This window comes from Balaenoptera musculus, chromosome 6 (assembly GCF_009873245.2).
Source record: "Balaenoptera musculus isolate JJ_BM4_2016_0621 chromosome 6, mBalMus1.pri.v3, whole genome shotgun sequence".
NCBI classification, from domain to species: domain Eukaryota; kingdom Metazoa; phylum Chordata; class Mammalia; order Artiodactyla; family Balaenopteridae; genus Balaenoptera; species Balaenoptera musculus.
The window spans coordinates 49641602-49668574 of NC_045790.1; the positions used below are offsets into that span (position 1 = coordinate 49641602).

At 33.6% G+C, this 26973-nt stretch overlaps 1 protein-coding gene across 1 annotated transcript in view; it reads right to left on the bottom strand.

The window, feature by feature from the left end:
- Window positions 1-26973, bottom strand: part of CNTLN (centlein) — a 341712-nt gene that overhangs the window by 126492 nt on the left and 188247 nt on the right. Inside the window, 5 exon segments of the mRNA XM_036856331.1 lie at window positions 395-495; window positions 14689-14808; window positions 16178-16299; window positions 23010-23135; window positions 24946-25122. Of these exon segments, the coding sequence (XP_036712226.1) occupies window positions 395-495; window positions 14689-14808; window positions 16178-16299; window positions 23010-23135; window positions 24946-25122 (646 nt within the window).

Below are 26973 nucleotides of genomic sequence, written 5' to 3' on the forward strand. Positions count from 1 at the left end.
GAAAATGAAAGTAAAACATAAAGAACTGGATAATTGGGCTTCCCTGGTGGCGCAGTGGTTGAGAATCTGCCTGCCAATGCAGGGGACACGGGTTCGAGCCCTGGTCTGGGAAGATCCCACATGCCGCAGAGCAACTGGGCCCATGAACCACAACTACTGAGCCTGCGCGTCTGGAGCCTGTGCTCCCAACAAGAGAGGCTGCAACAGTGAGAGGTCCGCGCACCACGATGAAAAGTGGCCCCCGCTTGCCACAACTAGAGAAAGCCCTCGCACAGACACGAAGACCCAACACAGCCAAAAATAAATAAATTAATTAATTAATTTTAAAAAATAAATAAATAACTGGATAACTTTAAACTGCTTACATTGAACATTTATCCTCACAAAAAATTACCTTCTCTTCTCTCTGCCATAAATGTATTCAATTCTTGTATTGTTGCTTTATCAACAGACATATGTACTTTAAGTTTATCCAATTCTTCTTGAAGATTCATCCTATGAAAATTAACACAATAAACAATTATTTTAAATGTGTAAGTTAAGGAATAATATAGCAAACATATAAAAGCGGCAAAAATATTTTAAAAATACATGAATTAGACAGTAGTAAAATAAAAGCTAGAGTATATTAATATTAACAAATCCTAACAATTAAAATTGAATTTTAATGAGCATCTGGAAGGTAAAATGTTTCAACTGATTTTTAACTTTGTCTAAATAAACATGCTAAATAGGTAAAACATAAACTGTATAATTAAAAAAATCATCTATCGAGTTACCAGATCATTTTCTAACAGATACGCTATGTAAAATAATAATAAAATTGTTAATACATATCACTGAAAGCCAAGAGAGTAAATCTCTAGATGCCAAGTAAAGACAAAAAACCCTTACTAGGGGCTTCCCTGGTGGCGCAGTGGTTGAGTCTGCCTGCCAATGCAGGGGACACGGGTTCGAGCCCTGGTCTGGGAGGATCCCACATGCCACGGAGCAACTAGGCCCGTGAGCCACAACTACTGAGCCTGCGCGTCTGGAGCCTGTGCTCCGCAACAAGAGAGGCCACGATAGTGAGAGGCCCGCACACCGCGATGAAGAGTAGCCACCACTTGCCGCAACTGGAGAAAGCCCTCACACAGAAACGAAGACCCAACATAGCAATCAATCAATCAATCAATCAATCAATCAATAAATCTTAAAAAAAAAATTACCAAAATATAAAAAGTTTTCATTAAAAAAAAACAAAACAAAAACCCCTTACTAGTAAAATGGAATTGAGCTACCATGACAAGAGACCTGGATCAAATACTGCCCATGGAGACTTCAGACCTTGAGACCCGAGTGGAGATGAAAGTTTATGTGCAAGGCCCTTCAGGGCTGAGAGACAAAACTGGACTAACTGCAGGAAGCTGGGAGACAAAATTTTGCTGAATGAATACCTGAATATCCAGGCTCATCTGGTTGAAGTTCCATTAAAAAGAGGCTTCTTGCCCTAGTCTGAGAGCAAGACAGAGTCAACCATGTGAGATTAGGATCCTAAGTCTATATTACTGGTTTCAAAATTGAGCCATTATACATTCGCAGAGACCTGAAGAAATGACAGCAATGTAAAAACTGGTTTATGGCCATGTACACTGGAGAGTTCAGGCAGACAATCATCCACTAGAGAGGTGTCTACAACTGAGAGAATGGACAGGAGGAAAACCACCACAGAAAATAATTCTCAAAGAAGTCAGGTTTGCAGAGAAGAATAAATATGAATACGCTCAAAGCCATGAAAGACAGTCTAAATATCACCCCATTCAAAATGGGAGAATGTACAGCAAGGAAAAAAAGATAATAGAATAATTCAAAATGAGTTCTTACAAAATTAGAGTTTTAAAAATGGTGATAAAAAGGAAAAAGAGGTGATAAACACATATTAAAAAGAACAGGGGTTTATGATACAAGAGAAGACAAATAAGAAAAAGAACCAAATACTATATCTAGAAATGCTAATAAACAAGACAACTAAAGATAATAATAACAACATAATAACTGAAATTTAAAACTCAGTGGATGGGTTAAAGAGCACACAGACAAAGCTAATGAAAATTTGTAAAATTAAAGACAACACAAAGAAACAAACAGAAGGAAATAGTAACTATATATAAAGTGTGTTGGAATGAGAATGCCAGAAAGCATCTAGCAGAAATTATTCAAAGAGAGAATTAAGAAAATGGGGATAAAATATTCAACATACAATGACTGAAAGTTGAGAACCGATGAAAAAGATTAATTAACAGATTAAGAGAGTATCAAAAATTGAAAACAGAATTAATAAAACTATATTCACACTAGAAACATACTGAAACTGAAGGACACCAAAGAAAAAGAGACAACTCTAAAATCAAAAGACTGAGGAAAAAATCAACTAACAAAGAACTCAGGAATGGCAGTAGACTTCTGATATCACAAGAAAAGTCAGATGGAAAATAAGTAATGTTTTCCACATTCCATGGTTTACTATCCATAGATCCTAGATGAAAGAACTATTAAAGAATAGATTTTAGGAAGAAAACAAACTCAAAAGCAATGTATGAAACAAAATAGGGAATGATGATGAAAGACGTGTAAATGTGTACATGGAAGTAAGCAAATATTTATTAAGCAAAGCAATCATAATACCTAAGTGAAGGTAGAACTAAAATTCTGAACAACAAAATGATGTTAGGTGAAGGAAAGGATCAGAGTTAAAGCATTTTAAGATCTTTGTATTGTGAAAGGAGAACAGAGGTATACTGACAAACTTCAGATGGTCAAATAAATGATCCATGTTAAAATTTCAAGAAAAAACATTTAAAGACTGGAAAACACATCAAAAATTTACAAACCAGAAGAGGACAAAAAAAGAAATTAAAAATGTAATCACAATAAAAAATAAAATATACACTAAGAAAAAAACAATATTAAGGATAAATATGATCATTACATAATAGTCAAAGAAATGATTTACCAGGAAGATACAACAGTTCTAAACTTTTATGTACTCAACAAAATAATAAATACAATTCTTATAATAATTCAAATAAAAAGGTATATAAAGTAAAAAAACAAAACAAGTAGTTTACTTCTTGAAAAAATTGATGTTTACAGTTTGATACATATAGTTATATTTTTGTTCAAATAAACATAAATACACACATATAAAGAGTCTATAAATTGGGATCTTATACATTTGCAACTTAGGTTACAGACTGATGGGAAGGGCACACATACATGCACACATATATACCCATCTACAAAGTGATTAAGTCTAAATTAGGTTTTTGCTTTGTTTTGCTAAGAACATAGAACATAATGTAGCAAGATGGCCCCACGAAGAAAAAGCAGATGTAGCTCATCTCAACTTAGTTTTCCTTGGCTCTCAGATCACTAATCCAGTGGAACACAGGGCTACAGTTGTTAGAAACGTTATTTCATGCTTCTTTAGAGGTATTCTATGCTTACAGTTTGGCTTTTTTTAGGAAGAATTCACACAGTCCCTACATTTACTATGATGCATTTATAAACATTAGGGACCACCTTGTTCTTGAGTCAACCTAGGCACCAACAAACCACATCTTGATGGGTGCTGGGAAAGTGGCTGACTTCGAAAGAGTCAGTGCCCAAGCACCCCCATACAGGGTGGACACTGGCTGTTTACTGACTCTCATTCATTACCCATTTATTGTGGTGTTTCTGATACTCTGTTTGGTATGGGAACCACAATTCAAAATCTACTTCTTACTGGACAAATTATATGAGGTGACTGTATTCAGAAGCTGGACAATAGGCTACAAAGAGCTGTGATCCCTGAGAGAAAGGAAATCAACAAAGAGAGCCCTAAGGATAGTCCAGATTTCTGCCAGGAGGCACTTGCCAGATCATGATGTAGGGAGAGGGGGTCTTCACTGAGTTGAAGAAAAAGAGACTGGAGTTTGGGAAAGCTGAAATGTTTGGAATTTGTAAAGCACAGTACTCAGAGAGAAGGAAGCTACAAAGAGAAGGAACCGCAGAAATCTGCATAAGAACTCTTTTGAGTCTGTGGCTGAATATTTTGTTGCACACGCATAGTATGAAACTCACTAAGGCAAGCACAGAACAACCAGAGCTATAAACAGAACTATTCCCAGAGCTCTTACGGACTGGGAGACATTTGAACTCTGACAAGATAGAGAGAAGAATCTTGTTGAACACCAGGGGTACTCAACAAAGAACCCAAAAGGGTCATTCTAATGAATAGGGATAAACAAGGCTCTGGTAAAGGATATGCCAAAGATGATGGTACTAGGATGTGGGGCTTTGGGGAGGTGCTTAGGTCATGAGAGTGGGGCCCTCATGAATGGGATTAGTACTGAAAGCCCAGAGAGTTCCCTCACCCCTTCTATAGTGTGAGGATAAGACAAGAAGTCTGCAACCTGGAGGAAGACCCTCACCAGCCCATGCTGGCATCCTGGTCTCAGACTTCCAGCCTCCAGAACTGTGAGAAATTAATTTCTGTTGTTTATAAGCTACTCAGTCTGTGGTATTTTGTTATAGTAGACCAAATGGACTAAGATATATGACCTCAAAAAATAAATACCATATGTATGTGGTCTCATATGTATGAAAAACATTTAAGGTATCAACATCAAAAATTAATCTCTGGAGTTAGAAAATAAAACTCAAAAATATACTTGCCATTTACTTCAGTGAAATATCTGTCAATAAATACAAAATGATATTTTTTCTTAGCTAACAATCTTGTTAACTGTTCAGCAAAATACAATGAAAATACAACAAAAATATTATTAAAATATTATTATATTCTACCAAAAGGCAGAAACAACCCAAATATCTATCAACAGATGAATCGATAAACAACACATGGTATATACATACAGAGTAATATTACTCAGCCTTAAAAAGAAAAGAAATTCTGACACAAGCTACAACATGGAAAACCTTAAAGATATTATCACAAATGAAATAAACTAGACACGAAAAGAAAAATGGCTCCACTAATATGAGGTACTTAGAATAGACAAATTCATAGAGACAGAAAAAAGAAAGAGGTGCTGAGGGAAGGGGGAATAGGGAGTTATTATTTAATTGGTACAGAGTTACAATTTGAGAAGATAAAAAAGTTCTGAAGATGGATGGCAGTGATGGTAGTACAACAATGTTAGTGTATTTAATGGCACTGAACTCTATACCTAAAAACGGTTACAATGGTAAATTTTACGTTTTGTATATTTTACTGCAATAAAAATATATTATATCCCCCATGATTTAGGTTGATTATACAGAAAACAAAAGTACAAACCACTTCTATATTTTAGCCAGATGGAAGGGAAGGAAAGAGAAAGAAGAGGAAAAAATGGAAAGAACCCACTGTACAGCATGTTAAATGTACTAAATGCCACTGAATTGTATGCTTTAAAATAAAACTAATATGTAATTTGTACATTGTTAATGGTTATCCAAAAATACATTTGTTTTCAAAATATGTCATGATTAGCAGACATTTTTTGGCTAGGAATTTTATTTCCAAATCATGTTAGAGAAATGCAGTTCCTAAAATCTTCATTTCTACATATGGAAAAAAAAATATTCTTGTTTAGCAAGACAGGGAGTTGCTTTGCAGAAGAAAAAAATAGCTGAAATTTCCTACCATGATATTTTGATTTTAACTCCTCAAGAAATTATTATTGAATTTTATAAAATATTCTGTGAAATTACAACCTACATATGTTTAATATTAAACTTAAGAGACAAAAGTACTCCATCCTGGGTTATGCCACTGATCTACAGCTTGTTTACTTTTCATCATTAAAAAAAATGATCAAAAGATCACTGAAATAAAGATTTTAGTTATTATTTAGAGGGTAAAATTCCCTATATCTATAAAATAAACAAGTTTTTAATCACAAATTCTAAACTCCTTTATAATTGACCCCCAACTCTAACTACCTTCATCAACAAGTTCACTACTCAGCATCAACTAGGGAAAACATCAGTAATTCTTTGCAAATATTTTGCATTCCCATACAGAAGTTAGAAATATTTGTGATGTGGAATCATTAAGATTTGGTATGGACTGTTATAAGGAGGTCAGATAGAGGAGTAAATCAATTATAACCCCCTCGGTTTCTGGTTTGAGCAAACGGACAAATCATAATGCCATTTTCCCTGTTTTATGCCAATACTATTCCCTTATTAAAAGTTCTTATCATAATTTGCTTGTTTTCCCTGCTAAGCTGTGAGATCCTGATAAAAAGGGTGGCATATTATTTCTCCTTGTGTACCTGTGTCTAGCAGAGTGCCTAGCTGCAGCATTTTATACAGAATACAGATTAGCATAAAAAGACCAAAACTACCCCACCTACAGCAAGCTCCTGATTTATTTAGCCAAGGATACAGAAAACATACAGTGAATGACTGCACACCTTCCCTTGACCTCTAGGGTTCCTATCAAAGACAAGCTGGATTGGCTATATAAAAAAAGCTTAATACCCTGTGGCACCTGAGCCCCTTTTATAGTTTTATATCACTACTCAGAAATAATGTACACAAATACTTATATACTAATGTTTTTATTTAGCAGAATGTTAACACGACTTTGTTGGTTCGTAAATCTAACTTAGTGTCAGTAAGGCAACATCCTCAACTAAGTGAAAAAGCTATGAGCCTACAGGCATATCTGAAAGCTTTCCTTGCCTCTTTCTATCTAGCATACCAAAGAGTGGTTTCACCTCATCAGCACACGGCAGCTGCCCCTAGAATAAACCTCGTTAAGAGTTTGAAATTAGTACTCTTCAGTACACCACTGCATATTCAGTTCCTAGCTTAGTGCCTAGTTCTAAACTATATTGTTTAAATATTGAATGCATAAATAAATGAAGATATGAATATTTGTTAGATAAATACCGAAGGAACCAGCCAATTTATTAGTTCATATGTTACTAAGTTCTTAGTCTTTTAAGATATCATTATGATATAATAAGTAGATGTATTTTATAAATCTAAATGAATTATTATAGGAACTATATTCCATGCAAATTTCTCAAGCCCTCAGATTTCCATACTACAGCCCCAACAAATAACTCTGACCATACTCAGTGGTAAAAACACCTGTAATATAGGTCAGTGGTAGTGTCATTTTTAATTATATTTTAAAACCTGATTTAGAGTTGCCACACAATTTTTTTTTTAAATACATTTATTTATTTATTTTTGGCTGTGCTGGGTCTTCGTTTCTGTGCGAGGGCTTTCTCTAGTTGCGGCGAACGGGGGCCACTCTTCATCGTGGTGTGCGGGCCTCTCACTGTCACGGCCTCTCTTGTTGCGGAGCACAGGCTCCAGACGCACAGGCTCAGTAGTTGTGGCTCACGGGTCCAGTTGCTCCGCGGCATGTGGGATCTTCCCAGACCAGGGCTCGAACCCGTGTCCCCTGCATTGGCAGGCAGATTCTCAACCACTGCGCCACCAGGGAAGCCCCACACAATTTTTTTATTAGGATTTTGAAAAGTTAACTCAACTTTTATGATTGGATTGGATTTACAGTTGCCACAGAATTTTTTATCAGGGTCTTTAAAAATTAACTCAATTTTTAAGATTGGTCTTAGAAGTACTATTCAAATTTGTTTTAAAAGTAGTTTTAGTAGACATCTTCTTTTAATGTTTTCTAACCTTATATTTTAAAGATAGTTATTACTGTATAAATAGGGATAAATCTTACTCCTTAAACAGTCAGGACTGAGTATTATTAAACTAGATCCTGCTGTATGCCACAAAAATAAGAGTGCCTGGTCTATAGAAGAGCCAGCTGAAACTTCTGGTTGCTGACAGGGGGTAGACATATTTATCCCTATTCTTCCCATTAATTAAATATAAAAACCCTGAACACAATACAGAAGGTCCCTGACTTACAATGACATTGTCCCTGACAATGACTTTTCAACTTTACAATGGCGCGAAAGCAATATGCATTCAGTAAAAACTGTACTTAGAATTTTGAATTTTGATCTTTTCCTGGGCTAGTGATATGCTGTGCAATACTCCTGCATGATGCTCAGCAGCTGCAGAGAGCTGCAGCTCCCAGCTAGCCATGAAATCATGAAAGTAAACAGCCATTTACAACTTGCAACCATTCTGCACCCATACAACCATTTTGTTTTCCACTTGCAGTACACTAGTCAGTAAATTATATGAGATATTTAACACTTTATTATAAAATAGGCTCTGTGTGAGATGATTTTGCTCAACTGTAGGCAGATGTAAGTGTTCTGACACATTCAAGGTAAGCTAGGCTAAGATATGATGTCAGGTAGGTTAGGTATATTAAATGTATTTTTAACTTATGATATTTTAAACTTATTATGGGTTTATTGGGACAGAACGTCATCAATAGCTGAGAAAGATCTGTACATAAAACAAATACAAGAAGACTCTGAAACGCAAAGAAAAGAAGAAGAATAGGATAGGGATCTTAGGAGTAGAGGAACAGCACTAGAAAAACAACTCACAGTGATAAGTTCCCTGGCTTTCTTCTTTGCTCGTAAATATCTGAAACTAAGTACTGGAGAAACTCATGATCCAGAAATGCTAACAGACACAAACAAAATGTCTCAAGGAAAGTCTGCTCTCTCAAGCCAAAGAACCAGGAAAGGGACAAACTAACAGGACAGAAATTTTATTGACAATAACCACCCCTACTCTAGCCATATACCACTAGAGGGAGAAAAACAAAAAAAAAAGCCTTGCTGTCTCTAACACTGAAGGCCAAGTGAGAAGCCTGGACTCCCATGCCCATCAAGTGGTAATGAGACACCCCTTCACACCCCCTTCAATGTAATGTCAGCAGGGCTCAAGTTAGGAGCTAAGACTCCCACCCCTTTCAGGCAGTAACAATGTGACCCTCTCCCTCAGGCATGATGTCATCAGAGGTCTGCTAAGTAAAAGATTTAAATAAGATCCAGAGTCTCAAAACATAATACTCCAATTTCCAAGAGGCTACTGAAAATTGCTTATCGTACCAAGAACAAAGAAAATCTCAACTTGATTGAGAAACCATAACTAAGAAATGATACCACCAAGGTAACACACAAGTCAGAATTACTTGATAAGGATTTTAGAGTAGCTATGATTAAAATGCTCCAATGAACGGTTATGAATGATCTTGAAAAAAACAGGAAGTCTCAGCTAATAAGAGATATAAAGAAGAATCAAGTGGAAATTTTAGAATTACGAATCACAATAACCAAAAAACAAAACAAAACAAAAAAACAAAAAAACTTCACTGCAAGGGCTAAATAGCAGAGATGATAGACAAAAGAGGAAAGAATCAGTGAACTTGAAGACAGAACAATAAAAATTACCCAATTTGAAAAACAGAGATAAAATAGTCTGAAAAATAAAATGAACAAAGCCTCAGGGACCTGTAGGACAATACTAAAAGATCTAACATTTATGTCAATTGAGTCCCAGAGCAGAAGAAATAGAAAGTGGGGCTGAAAAAAGTATTTGAAAAAATAATGACCAAAATTTCCCAAATTTGACAAAAGGCACATACCTAGAGATTCAAGGAACTTAGAGAATTCCCAGAAGAGTAACCCAAAGAAATTCATGCCAAGACATGTCATAATCAAACTTTTAAAAAGAAAAGACAAAGGAAAAATTTTTGAAAGCAGTTAGAGGGAATGATGTATTACTTTTAAGGGAGCAATGATGATTCAAATAACAGTGTATTTATCATCAGAAACCATGGAGGCCAGAAAGAAGTGGTATATCCTTCAAGTGCCAAAGAAAAAAAACTGCCAACCTAGAATTCTCTATCCAGTGAAAATATCCTTTACGAATGAAGGTGAAGTGAAAACATTTTAGATAAAGGAAAACTTAGAGAATTTGCTGCCTACCTTAAAAGAAGGTCTAAAGAGAAGCTCTTCAAACAGAAAGAAAATGATAAAAGAAGAAAACTTGGGAAAAGAAAAAATATATAATAGGCTACCCTTCTTTTGAAGTTTTAAAATAATATTTGACAGCTGAAGCAAAAATTGTAACATCAACTAATAGGTTTCTCTATGTATTTAGAGACAAGAGTTAAGACAACATATTATAAAGGGAGGAGGGTAAAAGCACACAGATAGAAGTAAGGTTGCTACATTCCTGAAGTGGTAAAATGTTGACACCAATAAACTATAATAAGTTATGTGTGTAAAATACTGAGAGCAAACACTAAAAAAAAAAAACTTATTCAAAGAGATATACTCCAAAACCTTATAAATAAAAACCAATTCTAAAAAAATGTTCAAGTAACACATAGGAAGCAAGGACAAGAGAAACAGAGGAAACAAACAGAAAATATAAATAATAACATAGTAGACTTAGCTGTAACATATCAATAATGCAAGATATAATGTCAGCATGTAAAAATGTAAATTATTTCTATACACTATCAATGTACAAGTAGAAACCAAAACTAAAGTTTATAATATCATTTATAATAGCTCCAAAAATTAAATACTTTTGTACAAATCTAACAACAGTATTAGACATACAGAATCTGCATGCTAAAACTACAAAACACTGATAAAAGAAAATCTCAACAAATTAAGTATTCATAGAATAGAGGACTCAACATGGTTAATATGTCAATTCGCTCCAAATTAATCTATAGATTTAGCACAATTCCAGTCAAAATTCCCACAAGATTCTGGTAGTTATAGCTATTTTTAAACCTATTTTTATAGGTAAAACTTTTATGGAAAAGCAAAGCGATGAGAAAAGCCAAAACAATTTGAAAAACAATAAAGTTATTTGACTCACACTGAGTTCAAGACTTATTAGAGAGCTACAGAAATCAAGACAGTATGGGGTTCACAAAAGTTTAGGAATTCATATTAATGGAACAAAATAAAGAGTCTTGAAATAGACCTGCAGAAATATAGTCAGCTGATATTTGACAGTTACAAAGGCACTTTATTGGAGAAGGAATAGTCTTTTCAAAAATGATGTTAATACAACTGGGCATATATCTTTGTAAAAAATGAACTTTAACCTATAACCCACACCTTATACAAAAATTAACTAAAAATGGATCATAGAGCTAAAAATAAAACTTTTTAGAAGAAAACATAGGTTAAATACTTGTGACGTCAGGTCAGAAAAATAGTTATTAGGTATGACATCAAAGCCATTATCCATAAAAGAAAAAAATTGGTAAGTTGGACTTTATCAAAATGAAAATTTTGTCATGCAAAAGACATTGTTCAGGGAATGAACAGGCAATCTACAGACTGGGAGAAAATATTTTCAAATCATATATTTGATTAAGTTCTTACATACAGAATATATAAAGAACAAGTATTGTTTAATTAGTTTAATAACCAATCAATCTTTTAAAAATGAGCTAAAGAGTTGAAGAGACACTCGTAAAAGAAGATATAAAGACAGCAAATAAACACATGAAAAGATCATTACCATTAGCCATTAGGGAAATGCAAATTAATATTACAATGGAATACCAGTAGACACTTATGGGAATGGTCTTAAAAAAAATGGCAACACCAAGTGCTGAGAAGAATGTGGAGCAACTGGCTCATATGAATTCCTGGTAGGAGTAAGAATGGTATAGCCACTCTGGAAAACAGTTTGACAGTTTCTTACAGAGTTATACATATGTTGACCATACACACAGCAGTTCTACTCCTGGGTATCTACCTTAAAGAATTAAAAAGTTATGTTCACACAAAAATCTATGTATAGGACTTCCCTGGCGGTCCAGTGGTTAAGACTCCCTGCTTCCAACACAGGGGCCGCGGGTTCAATGTCTGATGGGGAACTAGGATCCCATGGGACGCGCGGCACAGCCAAAAAAAAAAAAAACCAAAAATCTATGTATACCAAAAAACTATACATAGTTGCAAAAAACTAGAAAAGACCCAAAAATTCTTCAGGAGACAGACAAACAAACTGTGGTACATCTATACAATGGAATACCATCTAGTAGAAAAAGGAACGAACTGGACGAACCAACATGAATGAATCTCAAACGCATTATGCCGAGTGAAAGAAGCCAGTCTCAAAAAGTTACAGCTTATATGATTCCATGCATATAACGTTCTGAAAAAAGGCAAAGCTAGAGGGAGGAAGAACAAATCAGTGGTTACCAGGTGTTAGGGATGGTGGGAGGATGTGACTACAAGCGGGTAGGACAAGGAAATTTTTTGAGATGATGGAACTAGTTTGTATCCTGATTGTGGTAATAGTTACTTGAATCTATTGTGCATGTTATAGATATATGTAATATATCTATAACACTGTATGTGCTACAACTCAAAAAACTGTATGCTAAAAGGTACTATATATAAATTTTAAAAAAACAAAAAAATTCTGTCATCAGTAAACAAACTTCAATGAATAAAAAGACAGCCTTCAATGTTTCCTTTCTTATTGTTTCATCATGATATTTCTAGTTTAATTTTTAACATTATATTTCATTAGAACGTTCCCAAGAAAACTCCCTGAGAGGAAGTTTGTCTGATGTTCTCATTACATTCACCTAGCAGAATGCCTGTCACACAGCAGTAACTCAAACACATTTCTTAACTGAATAAATGTTTCACAAAATAACCCACCCCCCAAAACATTATTATATGACTTAAAGTTTATATCTATTATTTAGCACTCTTCAAGGTTATCACCTCAAACTTCACTATTATTTAATAAATTAAAACTGATCTGAAAAATAAATATTTTGCAAATGGCTATCACATTAATAAATTTAAATGAACTTCAGGGGGGAAAAATCCACACTTTTAATGACTCTTAGCATCTAATTTACAGAGCTACTTGTAACATACGCATACTACTGGGTGAACAGACCAGGGTTCTAACAGTTCCCGAACTTTCTTAAAAAGGCTTTACCATTTTTTCTTTAGTTCTATTTCATTAATGAGCAAAATAAACCTCAAATAAACAACACTTACAACTAACCTCTGCTTGAATTTTTTTTGAATAGATTAGATCTTGCAACTAGTTAATTAGGTTTCGCACCTATTTTGTCCAAAATTAACTTTTGTATTTGGAGACAAAAAGATCACTAAAGATTATCAGAGAAAGTACAAATACATGCTACACCACAGATAAACCCTATGAAAATATTATGTTAAGTGAAAGAAGCTAGTCACAAAGAACCACATATTATATAACTCCATTTATATGAAATGTCCAGAATAGGTAAATCTATACACACAGAAAGCAGATTAGTGGTTAGCTAAGGGGTGGAGAGCAGTGGAAGAATTAATGGAGGTAACAGGTAAACTGTGTGGGGCTTTTTTGGGGGAGTAGGTAATGAAATTGTTCTAAAATTTATTGTGATGATGGGTGCACAACTCTTCGAATATTCTAAAAACCACCAACTTGTTCACTTTATATGGTGAATTACATGGCTTGTGAATTATATCTCAACAAAGCTATCAAAAATTATCAGGGAATATATCTGGGACAAATCTATAAAATCTACAAAAATTTTCAAGATAAGAAACTTTATTATCAGCATCAAACATTTAATACTAATAGAACATAGTATACTTTGAGGTAATTGGAAGTAAACATTTAAATGTATACTGATATGATCATTTCTTCAAAAGTTTATCATTGCATGGAAAAGGTGGCAATCTAAAGCTACATGTGTTATTATATAGTATGTAAAATAAGATTCTAATTTACAGCTATGAAAATTCAATAATATTTAATTACATTATGCCACATGATACTAAATTCCAGTAATCTAAAAGACATCCAGCCTTCAAAAAAATTACATGGTCTGAGTGTAAAAAATTTAACTCTAAATGAAGAAATAGTTAAGTAGCAAGAGGCTAATTGTGTTGGTCTAACTCCTTTTTGTTTAAAAAAAAAAAAAAAAGTGTCCTTTCTTTGCCAAGCTGAATATAGTAGCTTGTGAATTATAAGATCAAAGAAGCAAACTGTATGTTTTCTAAAATATGAGTATCCTTCATCAGGTTTTATACTTAGGGCAGCTAAAAGACCTATGTGGAGGGATCAGCATTAAGCCCAAAGGACAGGCAGTGCACAGCAAGAAAGAAAGCAATTCCCTCGTGTCTTTTGCAGGTCACCGCCAAGGACCATGTTAGCAGATCCATACCAGACCTTTAACAGGCAGTTCTGCTGCTACCAGTAATTAGCTTGGACAGCTCTAGCTCCAAGAGTAGCAGCAAGGCTACACCATAATGAGCTCAGCTGGGATTAGCAGGACAGGGCAGGGAACCAAGAGAGCTCAGGCATTCTGCATTGCGTATGTATCTAGGAGATCAAACAAGGATGCCTGGCTAGGTTATCCCCTCTCCACCTCATTCCAAAAATGAAGCACGGCAGTGTCTAAAATACAGACTAATGAAGAGCGACACCTCCAACAGATGAGAGCCACATTAATTAACACAATCCCTAGATCATATTATACAGTTTCAGCTAGAGCTAGCAAATGTGCAACTTGTTATTGCATTATACACATATATATTTTAAAAGCTAATCTTTTTTCTCACTTTTACAGGCAAACCAGATTATTTCATTTTCCAAGTTTTATATGGAATTTCTCTCATGGCCTTTCAGACACAAAGAATTTCTCTCAAATGTTTATCTAAGTAGACATTGTTAAAAAAAGAAACTCACTTTTGAATCATTAGCTCCTGGTTCTCCCTTTTGAAATAGGCCAGTTCATTCCATACAGCATCAGAATCTTCTTGTCGAAGTTTTTGGGGATCTGCTCTCTTTATTTCCCTGATTTCCATCCTATTTTAAAAATGAAATTGCTTTCTTACTTAACATGTTCAAAGTGTAATACAAATTCATTTATACATTCCCTAAAATTTAAAAATATCTATTGACCAAATTTCTAAATCAAGTTCACTATGCAATGAATTTCCTAAAACCTAAGTATGTAGAAATTAAAATCCTATATCATGATTCCCTAAAAAGCTAAACTGCTGCTATGGAAAGCAAACATTTAAGCAGACACGTGATATTCTCAGGTCTATTTCTCTCATTCATTCTACTAGTAATAAAACATACATTGCAGAAATGTCACAGTTTCAAAAAAGGACTATAAGCAATCAACACATCTAGAATTTGCTGTCAACCAATCTGAATGTGGTTTATGTGCTCTATCTTAAAACAAGCAGTTATCAGTGAATATCAGAATATCAGATAGTTAGCAAGTAGTCTTCACACTTCTAGTGACTACTAAAAAGTTAGGTAAGCAGAGGCTAAATCCAGGACAAATAGATTTATCATTGCTTTACTGAAAAGCAATATGAAACACTTTCTGTTCTTCAAAGGAAAAATTAGATGTGACAATTACCTGTAAAACATGCCAAATGCCCTTTACGCTTTCATTTTCTGTACATAAAACAAACTCTTCATTTTTCTTTTGTAAAAGTGCAGTACTGGCTAATTTAGAAACTATTTCTCTGTAGAACAGACCAATGTGTATCATCAACATTGCCCTAAAGGATCCATCTGAAAAGATGAGAGGGTAGTAGATTTTCTGTACTCATTCAGTCCTTTGCCCTCTGTTGATACTGTTAACAGGGGAGCCATTTACGACTAACCAAGATCTGAACACCTGTTCACAGCAATTGAACTGAGACTGCCAATTCATTCAGATAAGCTGCAGAACAAACTGATGGATAGTAAAGATTTTCAAATTGCATATTAGGTTGAAGTAGTTTTAAGATAGTTAACTATATATGTGAATTTCCTATTTCTCACGTCTTTCAAATAAAACTTAAATACTTTTTGAGTTATATATATTGTAACACCAGTATTTTATTTATTTAAAGTAGTTTTTCAATCATATGGATGTGAACTGTTTTTGCTTTGTTATATACTTTTGTTAAATTACTCTATAGATATTAAAAATATATACAATAATTCATAATCACCTATGCTAATGATTTCTGCAAATGATAGGAAAATCTATAGTTATTGCTAAGATATTTCTATTTTCATTTATTATATTCTCTATTTTAAAATCCTCAATAAAGATCTGACTACCAAATAATTTCTTTAAAATCAAACAAAAGCCATTAAAGCACCTATACGATGCTACTCCGTTCCATTTAATATTTAGGGAAATGGCTTTATGAGCTATGTAACTCACATGCCACTGCCTTCTTCCCACTGTTTTAATTGCTCTTTTACTGCTCTGTAGTTGGTCTGTAACATCTGTAGCCTTTCCTTGTGTTTTTCATGGACATCTCTTAGCTCATCATTTTCTTGGCTCTGTAGAACACAAAAAAGCAAGTATACAAGTCTGAAGAAAGTATTAGTATAATGTTACAAATAAAAGGCTACCAATCTAAGTATGAAATGTGAAAGAAAATAGCACGTAAATATGAATTAATTTGTAATACTTATTTAAGCAGAAGAAAAAGTATTCCTGAAGTCACAGAACAGGTTTGCTTGATACATTTGAGGCACTCATGGCATTTTTAAAAATCACTTAAGTAATCTCAAAATTGTGGCATCAAATTAGTTTCATTCCTTTCCCTTTTGATAATTAGTATATATACACGTATGTATGAACCAATCTTACATATTTAAATTTTTTTTTTCTTTTCCAGGATTTGTCCACACATAAAGCGTCACTATTTTGTTAGTTATAAGTGTACATATAATTAGTGTAAGGACACTAATCATAGTAAGACCAGTTCTTTAACCCATAGATTCATAATTAGTTTGTTATAATGCACAAAGATTACACAGGAGGAAGAAAATCAGTTTAGACCTATGTTAGAAGTGGCATAGTTTAATATTTGGGGTTGAAACATAAAGAACTAAAATGTGAAAGCTGGGCTTAGTACTCTTGAAGAGGTCATGGAATAGACAGTCCGAACATTACTAGGGTAAACAATTATAGTCAATGACTTCTAAATGTTTTAAATAAAGCACATGCATAAATCTTCATTTTTTGACATAACCACAAAATGAACTTATAAAGGCCAAATTTTCAGTCCTCAGGGGATGTATATATATTACTTATGAACTGTGTTTCTCAAAGGAAAATAGGTAACGTGTTGAGTTTTTTTACCCTTGATAATTTCAAAATTTGTTTTTTAAACTCTTTTTTATTTTCTGTACGAAAGAACTTGTATACTTATTCAGTGCAGGTAACTGGTACCCTCTAATAGTGAGGTGAGAGGAGTAGGCACACAGCAGCCAGAAAGATCTGAATTCCAATCTTGGAGTTTTCTCCTGGTAGCTGCATAATCTTAAGAACACTATTTAAATTAATTCAATTTCTTTTACTATAGAATATGGAAAAGAACACAGAAATCTATATTATGACAACTAAACTAAATAAACTAACATATAGGTAAAGCCCCTGGCACTGTGCTTGCCCAATAGAGGCTCAAAGCAAAAGTGAGCTTTTTACTCTGTCCTCTTCCCAAGTATTAACAGTGATGCCCTTATCATTTAGAAGCCAAATGTACCGTTTCATTGACTATCTGTCTCTCATCCCAGTGAGCTAATACCTTATAGAGTCTACATTATTTTACTGCAATTCTACCTGTCTCAACAGTATTTATATGTTGCCATTATACTTTGAATATATATCTAGTAGGATAACTTCAATAATTCTCTTAAGTAGTTATTAGGACGTATTTGAGCCCTGTGTGTACCGAGTGGTATGTATGCCATATGGAAATGGAAGTGCTTAATGAAAAAGCATGAAAATGGCATCACTGACGGGGAAACTAGAATAAATGTTATTCTAAAGAGTTTTAGAAGATATAAATCACAGCCACTGCATAATTACTGCTAAAAAGTAGCATGGTTTAATACTATGGTTAAAAATTCAGGATACAGAATTCAATTTTGTTTGTTTCAATTGGAGAACCATATATTAAGAACCTATTATATGCAGGGTGTTAAGTGCTGATAAGAGTTCAACTCCTGCTGCTCAAATTTACTAAATTTTACCTTGACGTAGCTGCTTAAATTCAACGTGTCTCAATTTCTCCATCTTCAAAATGAAGCTATTTATGGACTTCCCTGGTGGCACAGTGGTTACGAATCTGCCTGCCAATGCAGGAGACACGGGTTCGATCCCTGGTCCGGGAAGATCCCACATGCCGCGGAGCAACTAAGCCCGTGCGCCACAACTACTGAGCCTGAGTTGTAGAGTCAGCAAGCCAAAAATATCCCATGGGCAGTCACGGAATTAGGTCCATTTATTAGATCATTCAATAAAATATTTACAGAGTAACTTCTATGTATTTTGCAATTAAACTAGCTAAACTAGAGGCTCTAACTTCTGTGTACAAACAAGTCTCAATGACTAAAATATTAGAAAATAGTAAAGTTGTATCAACTGACTTTCCTCAATGATGTTTGTAATTCTACTTCTGAGCTGATAAGAATAGAAATGATTCTTGATCGAATCATCTAGTTTGCTCAAAGGCTTCTTGACAGGCATAAAGCAAACTAAAAACATGAACACTATTAATAAAACAGTGGCTCAATCTTCAGAGTATGATAGCAAGGTTTCTTAAGAAAAAAACATTTATAGAATACCAAGGATTCCATGGATGTTTAATTTCAGCAGAATGTATAAACTTCATGAATATTAGAGCATTAAAAAATAAAAGACATATAAACTATATTCAAAGGACATATTAATGTTATTAAATGGCATAGAAAAGTACTAAAAGAATTAAGTTGCCAAATGCATTAAAGTCAGTAAAGCAGAGATTCATGGCACTAGTAATTGCAAGGATAGTAAGAATTTCATAAAGCTCTGATGCACTGGTTTCCATATTAAATTTTATAATTCACTACACCCATGAACTCAGGATTTGGAATTGGGTGGGATTTTTATAATAAGAGCTTTCAACTCTTCTATTACTATTGACTCTACAATTACAACATTGGTTGTCCATCTTGAAAACAGGTACAACTAGCCACAGAAGAGAGCTTAGTAAGACAATATGTTAATGTTTATACAATTATATATTATTATAATATATAGTATTAGAATAATATGCATGAACAGCATGTCAATGTATCAAAATTTATATACATATGTACCATAGGCTCCTGAAATTTCTTTGTCCCTCCCTCCCTCCCTTCAATCCACCTTGGTGATCAACTTGGGACCCTAAAGCTACCTACCATGCCACGATCATGTCTTTTGTCTTTAGTTTAGTGTTTCCAACAGTATCTTCCATGGAGCAACAGTCTTTTGGGAAATATTAATAGGTATAATCAAGTAAATCTGATAAATAATGTATCTCTACCTTCCTATAGATTCACAATACACATTGGTATGTTAAAGGATCACAAAAATAGAAAGATGTTAATCCATTGCTCACATATTTAAGCAAGGAACATTTTGTCTGCCATGTTCCCATTAGCTTCTTGCAGAGCAGTAGTCAAAAGAATACCAACATGGGAAAGACCATGACAAAAATTCAGCGTGTATTAGTGGGGAATGGTCTTCAAAAGGAGCTCCATGATCCCAATGTATTTTAAAAACCATAAGACACTGTTATGTGTTGAAATGAATCTCTCCCCAAAAGATATGTTGGAGTGCTAACCCCCACTATCTCAGAATGTGATTTTGTTTGGAGACAGGACCTTTATAGAGATAAACAAGTTAAAATGAGATAGGGTGGGTCCTAATCCAATATGATTGGTCTTCATAAAAAGGAGAAATTTAGACACAGAGAGAGGCTTGAATAGAGGGAAGGTAATGTGAAGACACAAGGAGAAGGCCATCTATAAGCCAGGGAACACCTGAGACTACCAGTAGCTAGGAGAGAGGAATGGAACAGATTTTCCCACACAGACTTCAGAAGGAACTAACCCTGTTGACACCTTGATTTTGGACTTTTCTAGCATCCTGAACTTTGAGACAATACATTTCCGTTCTTTTAAAGCTAGTCAGTTTATGGTAGTTTGTCACAGCAGCCCTAGGAAACTAACACAAACACACCACTAATTCCTATCTTACCTTATACTCACATGTGCTTGAGTAATAGCAATAGCATTAATACTATAGCCTAATAATGGAGAAGATAGAAACAGGTCTTCTGTCTTCACTAAATATGAGTTACATATACTAAAGTCAGGTTGTAAATTAAAAAGTGCCCTGGGCCCAACTACTCTCCTTGGAGTTGCTTTAATATACGTGTTTTGTTTACCCATTCCTTTTGTTAAATGCTCTTGATTATAGTGCCTTTTTCATTCAGCTATTTCGCTCCTTTAAAATAAGAAATCCTTTCCTACCAAATGATAAAATGCAAAGAAAAAAATTTGCTCCCATTTTTTCCCCTATCTTGCAAATCTGTGAAAGAAAACAATCATTTGAAATTCACAATTATCATCAATTAACTTGAAAGAATACAGAAAAAATATAAATGAAAAAGAAATTGTGTGAAAAATAATTTTACTCTAAAAATAAACTTGAGGCCTCATCCAAGAGAGCCGTTGTTAGAAAAAAGGAATGAGGAAATAAATTAGTATAATGTTTCTGAGACTCTCTGAAACAAGAAATTTAAAAGGTGTTAGAGAATAGATCTAAAAATGTCTGAATTGCTCTACTCCTTCCTGCCAAAAACAAGGAACTAAAAAAGACTCACAGACTTTTGGGGGCAAATGAGTGGAGATGCTCTACTACTGAATGGGATATGTGATGGTTAATTTTTTATGTTAACTTGACTGCCCAGGTATTTGGTTAATCGCTGTTCCTGGGTGTATCTGTGAGGGTGTTTCTGTGTGAAATTAACATTTGAATCAATACACTAAATAAAGCAGATTGCCCTCCCCAATGTGATGGGCTTCATCCAATCCACTGAAGGCCTCAACAGAATAAAAGGCTGAGTAAGAAAGAATTCTTTCTGCCTGACTGTCTTTGAGCTGGGACACTGGTCTCCTGCTTTCAGACTCAGACTGGGACTAGAACTTACATCATTAGCTCTCCTGGTTCTCAGGCCTTTGGACTCAGGCTGGAACTATACCATTTGCCCGCCTGGATCTCCAACTTGACAACTACAGATCTTGGACATCTCAGACTCCATAATCATGTGATCATATAAGCCAATTCTCCTTAGAGTAAATCAATCAATCTCTCTCTCTCTCTCTCTCTCTCTCTATACATATATATATATACACACACACACATACACACACACATATATGTATTTCAGAATAATGATATCTCATTAGGGAAGACTAAAGGATTGTATCTTATTGTTTCTATTTCTCCAGAGAACCCAGATTAATAGAAGACAGAAGTAGAAGCCTTGGTATGTAAATTTCAAGAATTATGCAAAAGAAGGATGATGGTGTCCTAAACATGCCCATAATATCCTGTTTGTACCTCCACGTTTACACCAATACACTAGATTCTAACTACTCACTCAGCATCATTTTTTTTCTCCTGTTATACAAGTGACTAGCACAATACTTGGCTAATTGCATTGGCCAATAAGTTACAAATGAGTAAACAAATGAATGAGCAAATAACTACAGGTGTATAAATTTCAAGTAGGCTAAATGTTAGCAAGCTGAGGTCATGTGATCATTTTATTTTGGGGAGAAACAATAGATGATAATTTTCCTTTGTTTAGAACTAATAGTTTAAATCTGAATAAATATAAATTAAAACAATGTTTAGTGAAATGGCAGAAAAAAACTTCTAATTGTAGCTTACAGTTAACTATTTCTCTAAACTATATTTTGCTCTAGAGTACAAAACATTTTCCTCCTAAGAATAATCTGTATGACAAAGAATCTAAGTTTTAAATATTTGGATTCTAATCATCTGTAAATTGGGCTTGTCACAGAATATTATAAAACTATTTGAGGGCTTCCCTGGTGGCGCAGTGGTTGAGAATCTGCCTGCCAATGCAGGGGACACGGGTTCGAGCCCTAGTCTGGGAAGATCCCACATGCCGCGGAGCAACTGGGCCCGTGAGCCACAACTATTGAGCCTGCGCGTCTGGAGCCTGTGCTCCGCAACAAGAGAGGCCACGATAGTGAGAGGCCCGCGCATCGCGATGAAGAGTGGCCCCCGCTTGCCACAACTAGAGAAAGTCCTCGCACAGAAACGAAGACCCAACACAGCCAAAATAAAATAAATAAATAAACAAATGTGGGGTTAAAAAAAAAAAAAGAAAAACCCAAAGCCAAAAAAAACTATATTAAGATGTATTAAAAAAAAAAAAACTATTTGAGATTCAGTTAAATGGCTAAATCTCAAATAGTGTTGGCCTTCCGGTAGTTGTGAATGAAGAATGACAAGTTTAGCCATATTAAATTCACAGAAAAAATTAAAGCCCTCAATATAGTCACATAAAATTGGTTCAATACACACAACCAACTTCTTCTGAGGAAGATAATTCACAAAGTATGAGTTGGAAAGTATATACTCTTAAAGACAGAACAATAAATGCATATGCTTCTTAAAGATTCGTAGAACACAGATTCAAATGTCATGCATTCGGAGACAAATTCAGTTGAAATGGAAAAAATAACACATATTTATTTGCCACTTTGACTATATAATTTTTCTGTAAAGGACAATTTTAAGTGGCCTGAACTAGGTTAGCATAGTTGTTAACTCACGTTTCTTTGTGTATGTTTATCATATATAAAGAAGCACAGGAAATTTCTCTTTCCATTTGCTGTAGTTGTATTTTTTGGTCTCTGAGAAACTATAAGAAATTTATTCCCAATACAGAGTCAAAATATTCCCTAATAATTTTAAAGTAGTGAATAAACATTTAGTTTTTAAAGTAGCAAAATTTTTTATTACTTTATGATCCTCAGAAATCTTAAGAACTAGACTAACCAATTTATACATTTTTTTAAAAAGTAATTAAATTCAGGAAAGATAAATGATAAGCAGTAATTTGTGAAATGAATGTTTACTTTGGTATATCCTTACCTATGCAAGGTTATTACTAAAGAAAGGATTTAATGTTCACCTTTAGCTGTAGTGCCTTCTCTAAGTTTTCAATCTTTCTTTCAGCATTTCTCAGCTTCTTTAGCTCCTCTGAGTCTAAGAAAGAGCTCTTTGGGGACAAAGATCTTGAGCGTTTCACAGGTGGTTCCTCGAGAATAAAACAAGGACATGGTTGAACTAGTTGGAACACTGGATTATGAAAGACATGCAAAATTAAAGAACAAGTAATTTTGAATACTAATAATGAATTATAAAAAAAAAAAAATCTTGCATGGAATACCAGAGAAATAACAAGCAGAATTACCACAGTGCTACCGCTAAAGGTTTCTCTGTGACTCGTTAATGAGAATATTCATTTACATTTACATTGTTTCTTTCAGAATAATGATGTCCCATTAGGGAAGACTAAAGGGTTATAGACTCAGAAATGCAAGAAACCTCATTACAAAGGAGGGGATAGAGGCTGGTCTAATTGCTCTATAAGGGTCCAAGGTTACACTTGATAGGACAACCAGAAACAAGAGGGAAAGGATTTTTTTCCCTTTGAAATAGTTTAACACACTGTGAAGTTGAAGGAACAATATGCTTGAGGAATATAAATACAACAGACAGTAGATCTTATACCATAATGACCATATGGTCATTAACTATAATGTGGCTAACTAGAGACAAGAATGTGTGTTTATATTATGTACAGCTTCCTATACCAATCTGGAGAAGGAATATGTGAAAGCAACTATTAAGCTGAGCAACATACTGTTCATACTTACTGCATGTCCTTATGAAAAAGAAAGAAAATTCTTTCAAAATATCACTCTCATTTTCTTGACTTTTGTTAAAAGCAATGAAACATCAAAGCAGTACATTTTTAAAGCTCAACAATACAGCACACAACCAAATTAGGCCCTATAAGGTCTCTCAATTTTAGGAATATTTTCTTTCATTTAAATAAAGCTCAATGCTGTGAAACTACTCCAAAATGGCAAGAAACATATAATGCAGTTATGTTTAAATACATACATACATACACAAACAAAGCTAGTTCTTCTGGAAATTACTAATAATATTAGAGGGAGTAAATAAGAATGCCACAGAAACATAGGTCTCATTTTAAATACTTCCTTTATTAAGACATTTGTCCTACTCATAGGAAAAAATGAAAAGAATGAGAAACAATTATCTTGAAAACATGATTTTCTACTTTTAAAAATATTTTCTACTGCTGAAGTAACAAGTGTGAGAAATATACCTCTAAAACTCCTTACTTTTAGGAAAAGCTTAATTCAATTTATATAGAAATAATATATTTACAATGTGATATTATGAAATGTTTATATTAATTAATGTTCATAGAATCTTTTGCACTATAATAAGAATATGCAATAAATACTACAAAAAGGAAAAGCTGAGGCATTAATAAATAAGAATCATGCTACAAAAAATTTGATTATTCTCCACTGTTACACCTTTAAATGTGAAAATATGTAACTGCACATATTAATGTTAAATTCCATTTTATAGTTTATATTCCACATGAGCAGTATTTTAAATATCATATCTGAATGAAATAGAAACATTAAGATATATTTTTCTTCTAATTAAAATTAGAAAATTGAATTAAGGACTAATACCGCATTAAAATTTCTACTTAATTTATCTATAGATTAGATAGATGAGGGATACTTATCAAAACTTAATATAAGAATGTTAATTTACTGCAAAAGAGGTATATCATTACTAATATATTTAATTAATTAAATAAGGAACATATTATTCAGATCAAAAAGGGAAAACTTGCTACTCCCAACCATGATTTTATAAAACATTTGACACAGAATATTTTTTAAAAGCTTCCAGAAATATAAGCAGAGAAGTAAATGCTGCTGTTTGTTTTTTAACTTCATCACTTGTCTTGCCAGCCTCTTCTGACAAATTCACAAAATGACAAATGTCCCTACCTTATGTTTCCTTTCAGTACTTGTCAAGATGCTCTTCTCTGAGGAACCCTTGTTGGTAGATCTGTTCTCTGATAGTTTTTCATTTGCTATTTTCAGTTTCTCCTGTAAATACTCAATTTCAGACTTCTGTGAGACCATTAAGGTTTCTAAGCTCGATAAAGATGGCTGTTGAGAAACCTATTTTAAAAAGTATGTTTGTATCTTACATTATTTACACATTCATGCAAATATTTATATATGTTACTACATTATGTAAATCATAAGTATTCCAAGAAAGAACATTTCATTTCAAAAATAAACTGTAAACCTGCATTAGCTAAGCTTCTATCATCCTTATAGAATGGAATTTTCAATAAAATAACCAAGAGTCTGTGTAAACATTTTCATAAGTAATACTGTCATACAGATTTTCAGGAGAAAAAATTTAAAGTTGTGCATGATATACACAACTCATCTATAAAATTGTTTCAAATTAATGATTATACATATAGGTATTTCCTCAGTAAATGCTCAGTGCAATACCACTGAATATAAACCTGAGAAAAGGAAATCAACAGCACTATAGGTCTAATTAGCTTTTAATGTATTATAATTTAGTAATAACTCAAAGAACTCTGATACTTTTTAAAGTCAGCAGAGTTCACAGTATTCTCCTTTGAAATTTATTCCCATGCCAGATAAACTGTTAATGGTAAGCACCACATTTTAACAATAGAAATCACAGGAAAATTAAGTTTGTAAGAAACCTATTCATGAAAACTAGCATTCAACAAAATTGTACCACCATCTTAACTGAATATACTTGAGACCATTAAAATCCATGCATATATACTATTTCAAATTAACCACTCCATTTACAAAAAACAAAAACACTAGATCATAAGTGAAACCAAGTTTTTGTTGATTTCCAGGAAAGAAAAGTCAGATCTTATGATTCTAATATTATCAACATGGATCCAGTAGCCCTGAAAATAGTTTCATATAAAATGTGGACAGCCCCATCCTTCCTAAATGATATTCCTAAGGATTATAACAAAAATATGTATGTTTAACTTTTCTGAACTAACAATGAGAAATATTACCTTTTCCTGGTTTTGACTACTTTTTTCTTTTTTTAGGGGATAGGCAAATTTTTACTAATTCTAACCTGTAATTTTTATAAAGAGAAGGATCATCTCTTTATACTATCACCATACTATTACATTATACTATCATCATACTATTACACTTTCCTCATATATAAGTCACCTGATTTGTTTCCCAATCTTATTCTATCACAACACTGAATATTTTCCTCAGAATGTTATTTATATTGTACTGTTACCACACTTACAATATTAAATACTGACTCTATTAGCTTGCATTGAACATCAAATTAAAATACCTTAAGCACTTTTCTTCCAAACTCTAAAGGAGTTTGACCTATTCTTTTCTCCTCCTTTAACCATTGTATGGCTTTTATTTATTCTTTCCTCCTCTTTTGTAAACAGATTTATGATGCTTATAAATTTTTCCTTTGGGCTGCCAATCTGAACAATTTACAAAGGCTACCTATTCTTGTTCTGGTTTTGTTAAATAAAATTACAAAGAATATATTAATATCACATCATTTACCAAAGAAATTTTAAATAAATTGTTCAAAATCAAACAAAAATTTAGAAAAAAACAGGAAAAACATAATTTTAGCTTATTGATACATCCAATAAGCAATCCTGTGCTCTTTAATAAATGAGTTTTCCAAGTCATCATTGGGTTATAATGCAACAGGTAAGAATGTCAAAACATGAATATTTGGTCAAGAAGCTGCAATTCTAAATCATTAAAATATTTATGAAGATATTAAAAAGCCTCCAACAGTGGACATTGCTACTATAATAATAAAAGATTTCTTATTTAGGCATAATTCCTTTAAAATTCGTCAGTAAACAATAACGGAACTTCAAAATTAAAATACTATTAAAGTAGTGATTAACTCCAGCTCAAATAGGAGCCATAATGTAAATAAATAAGTAAAATGAGTTATGTTTA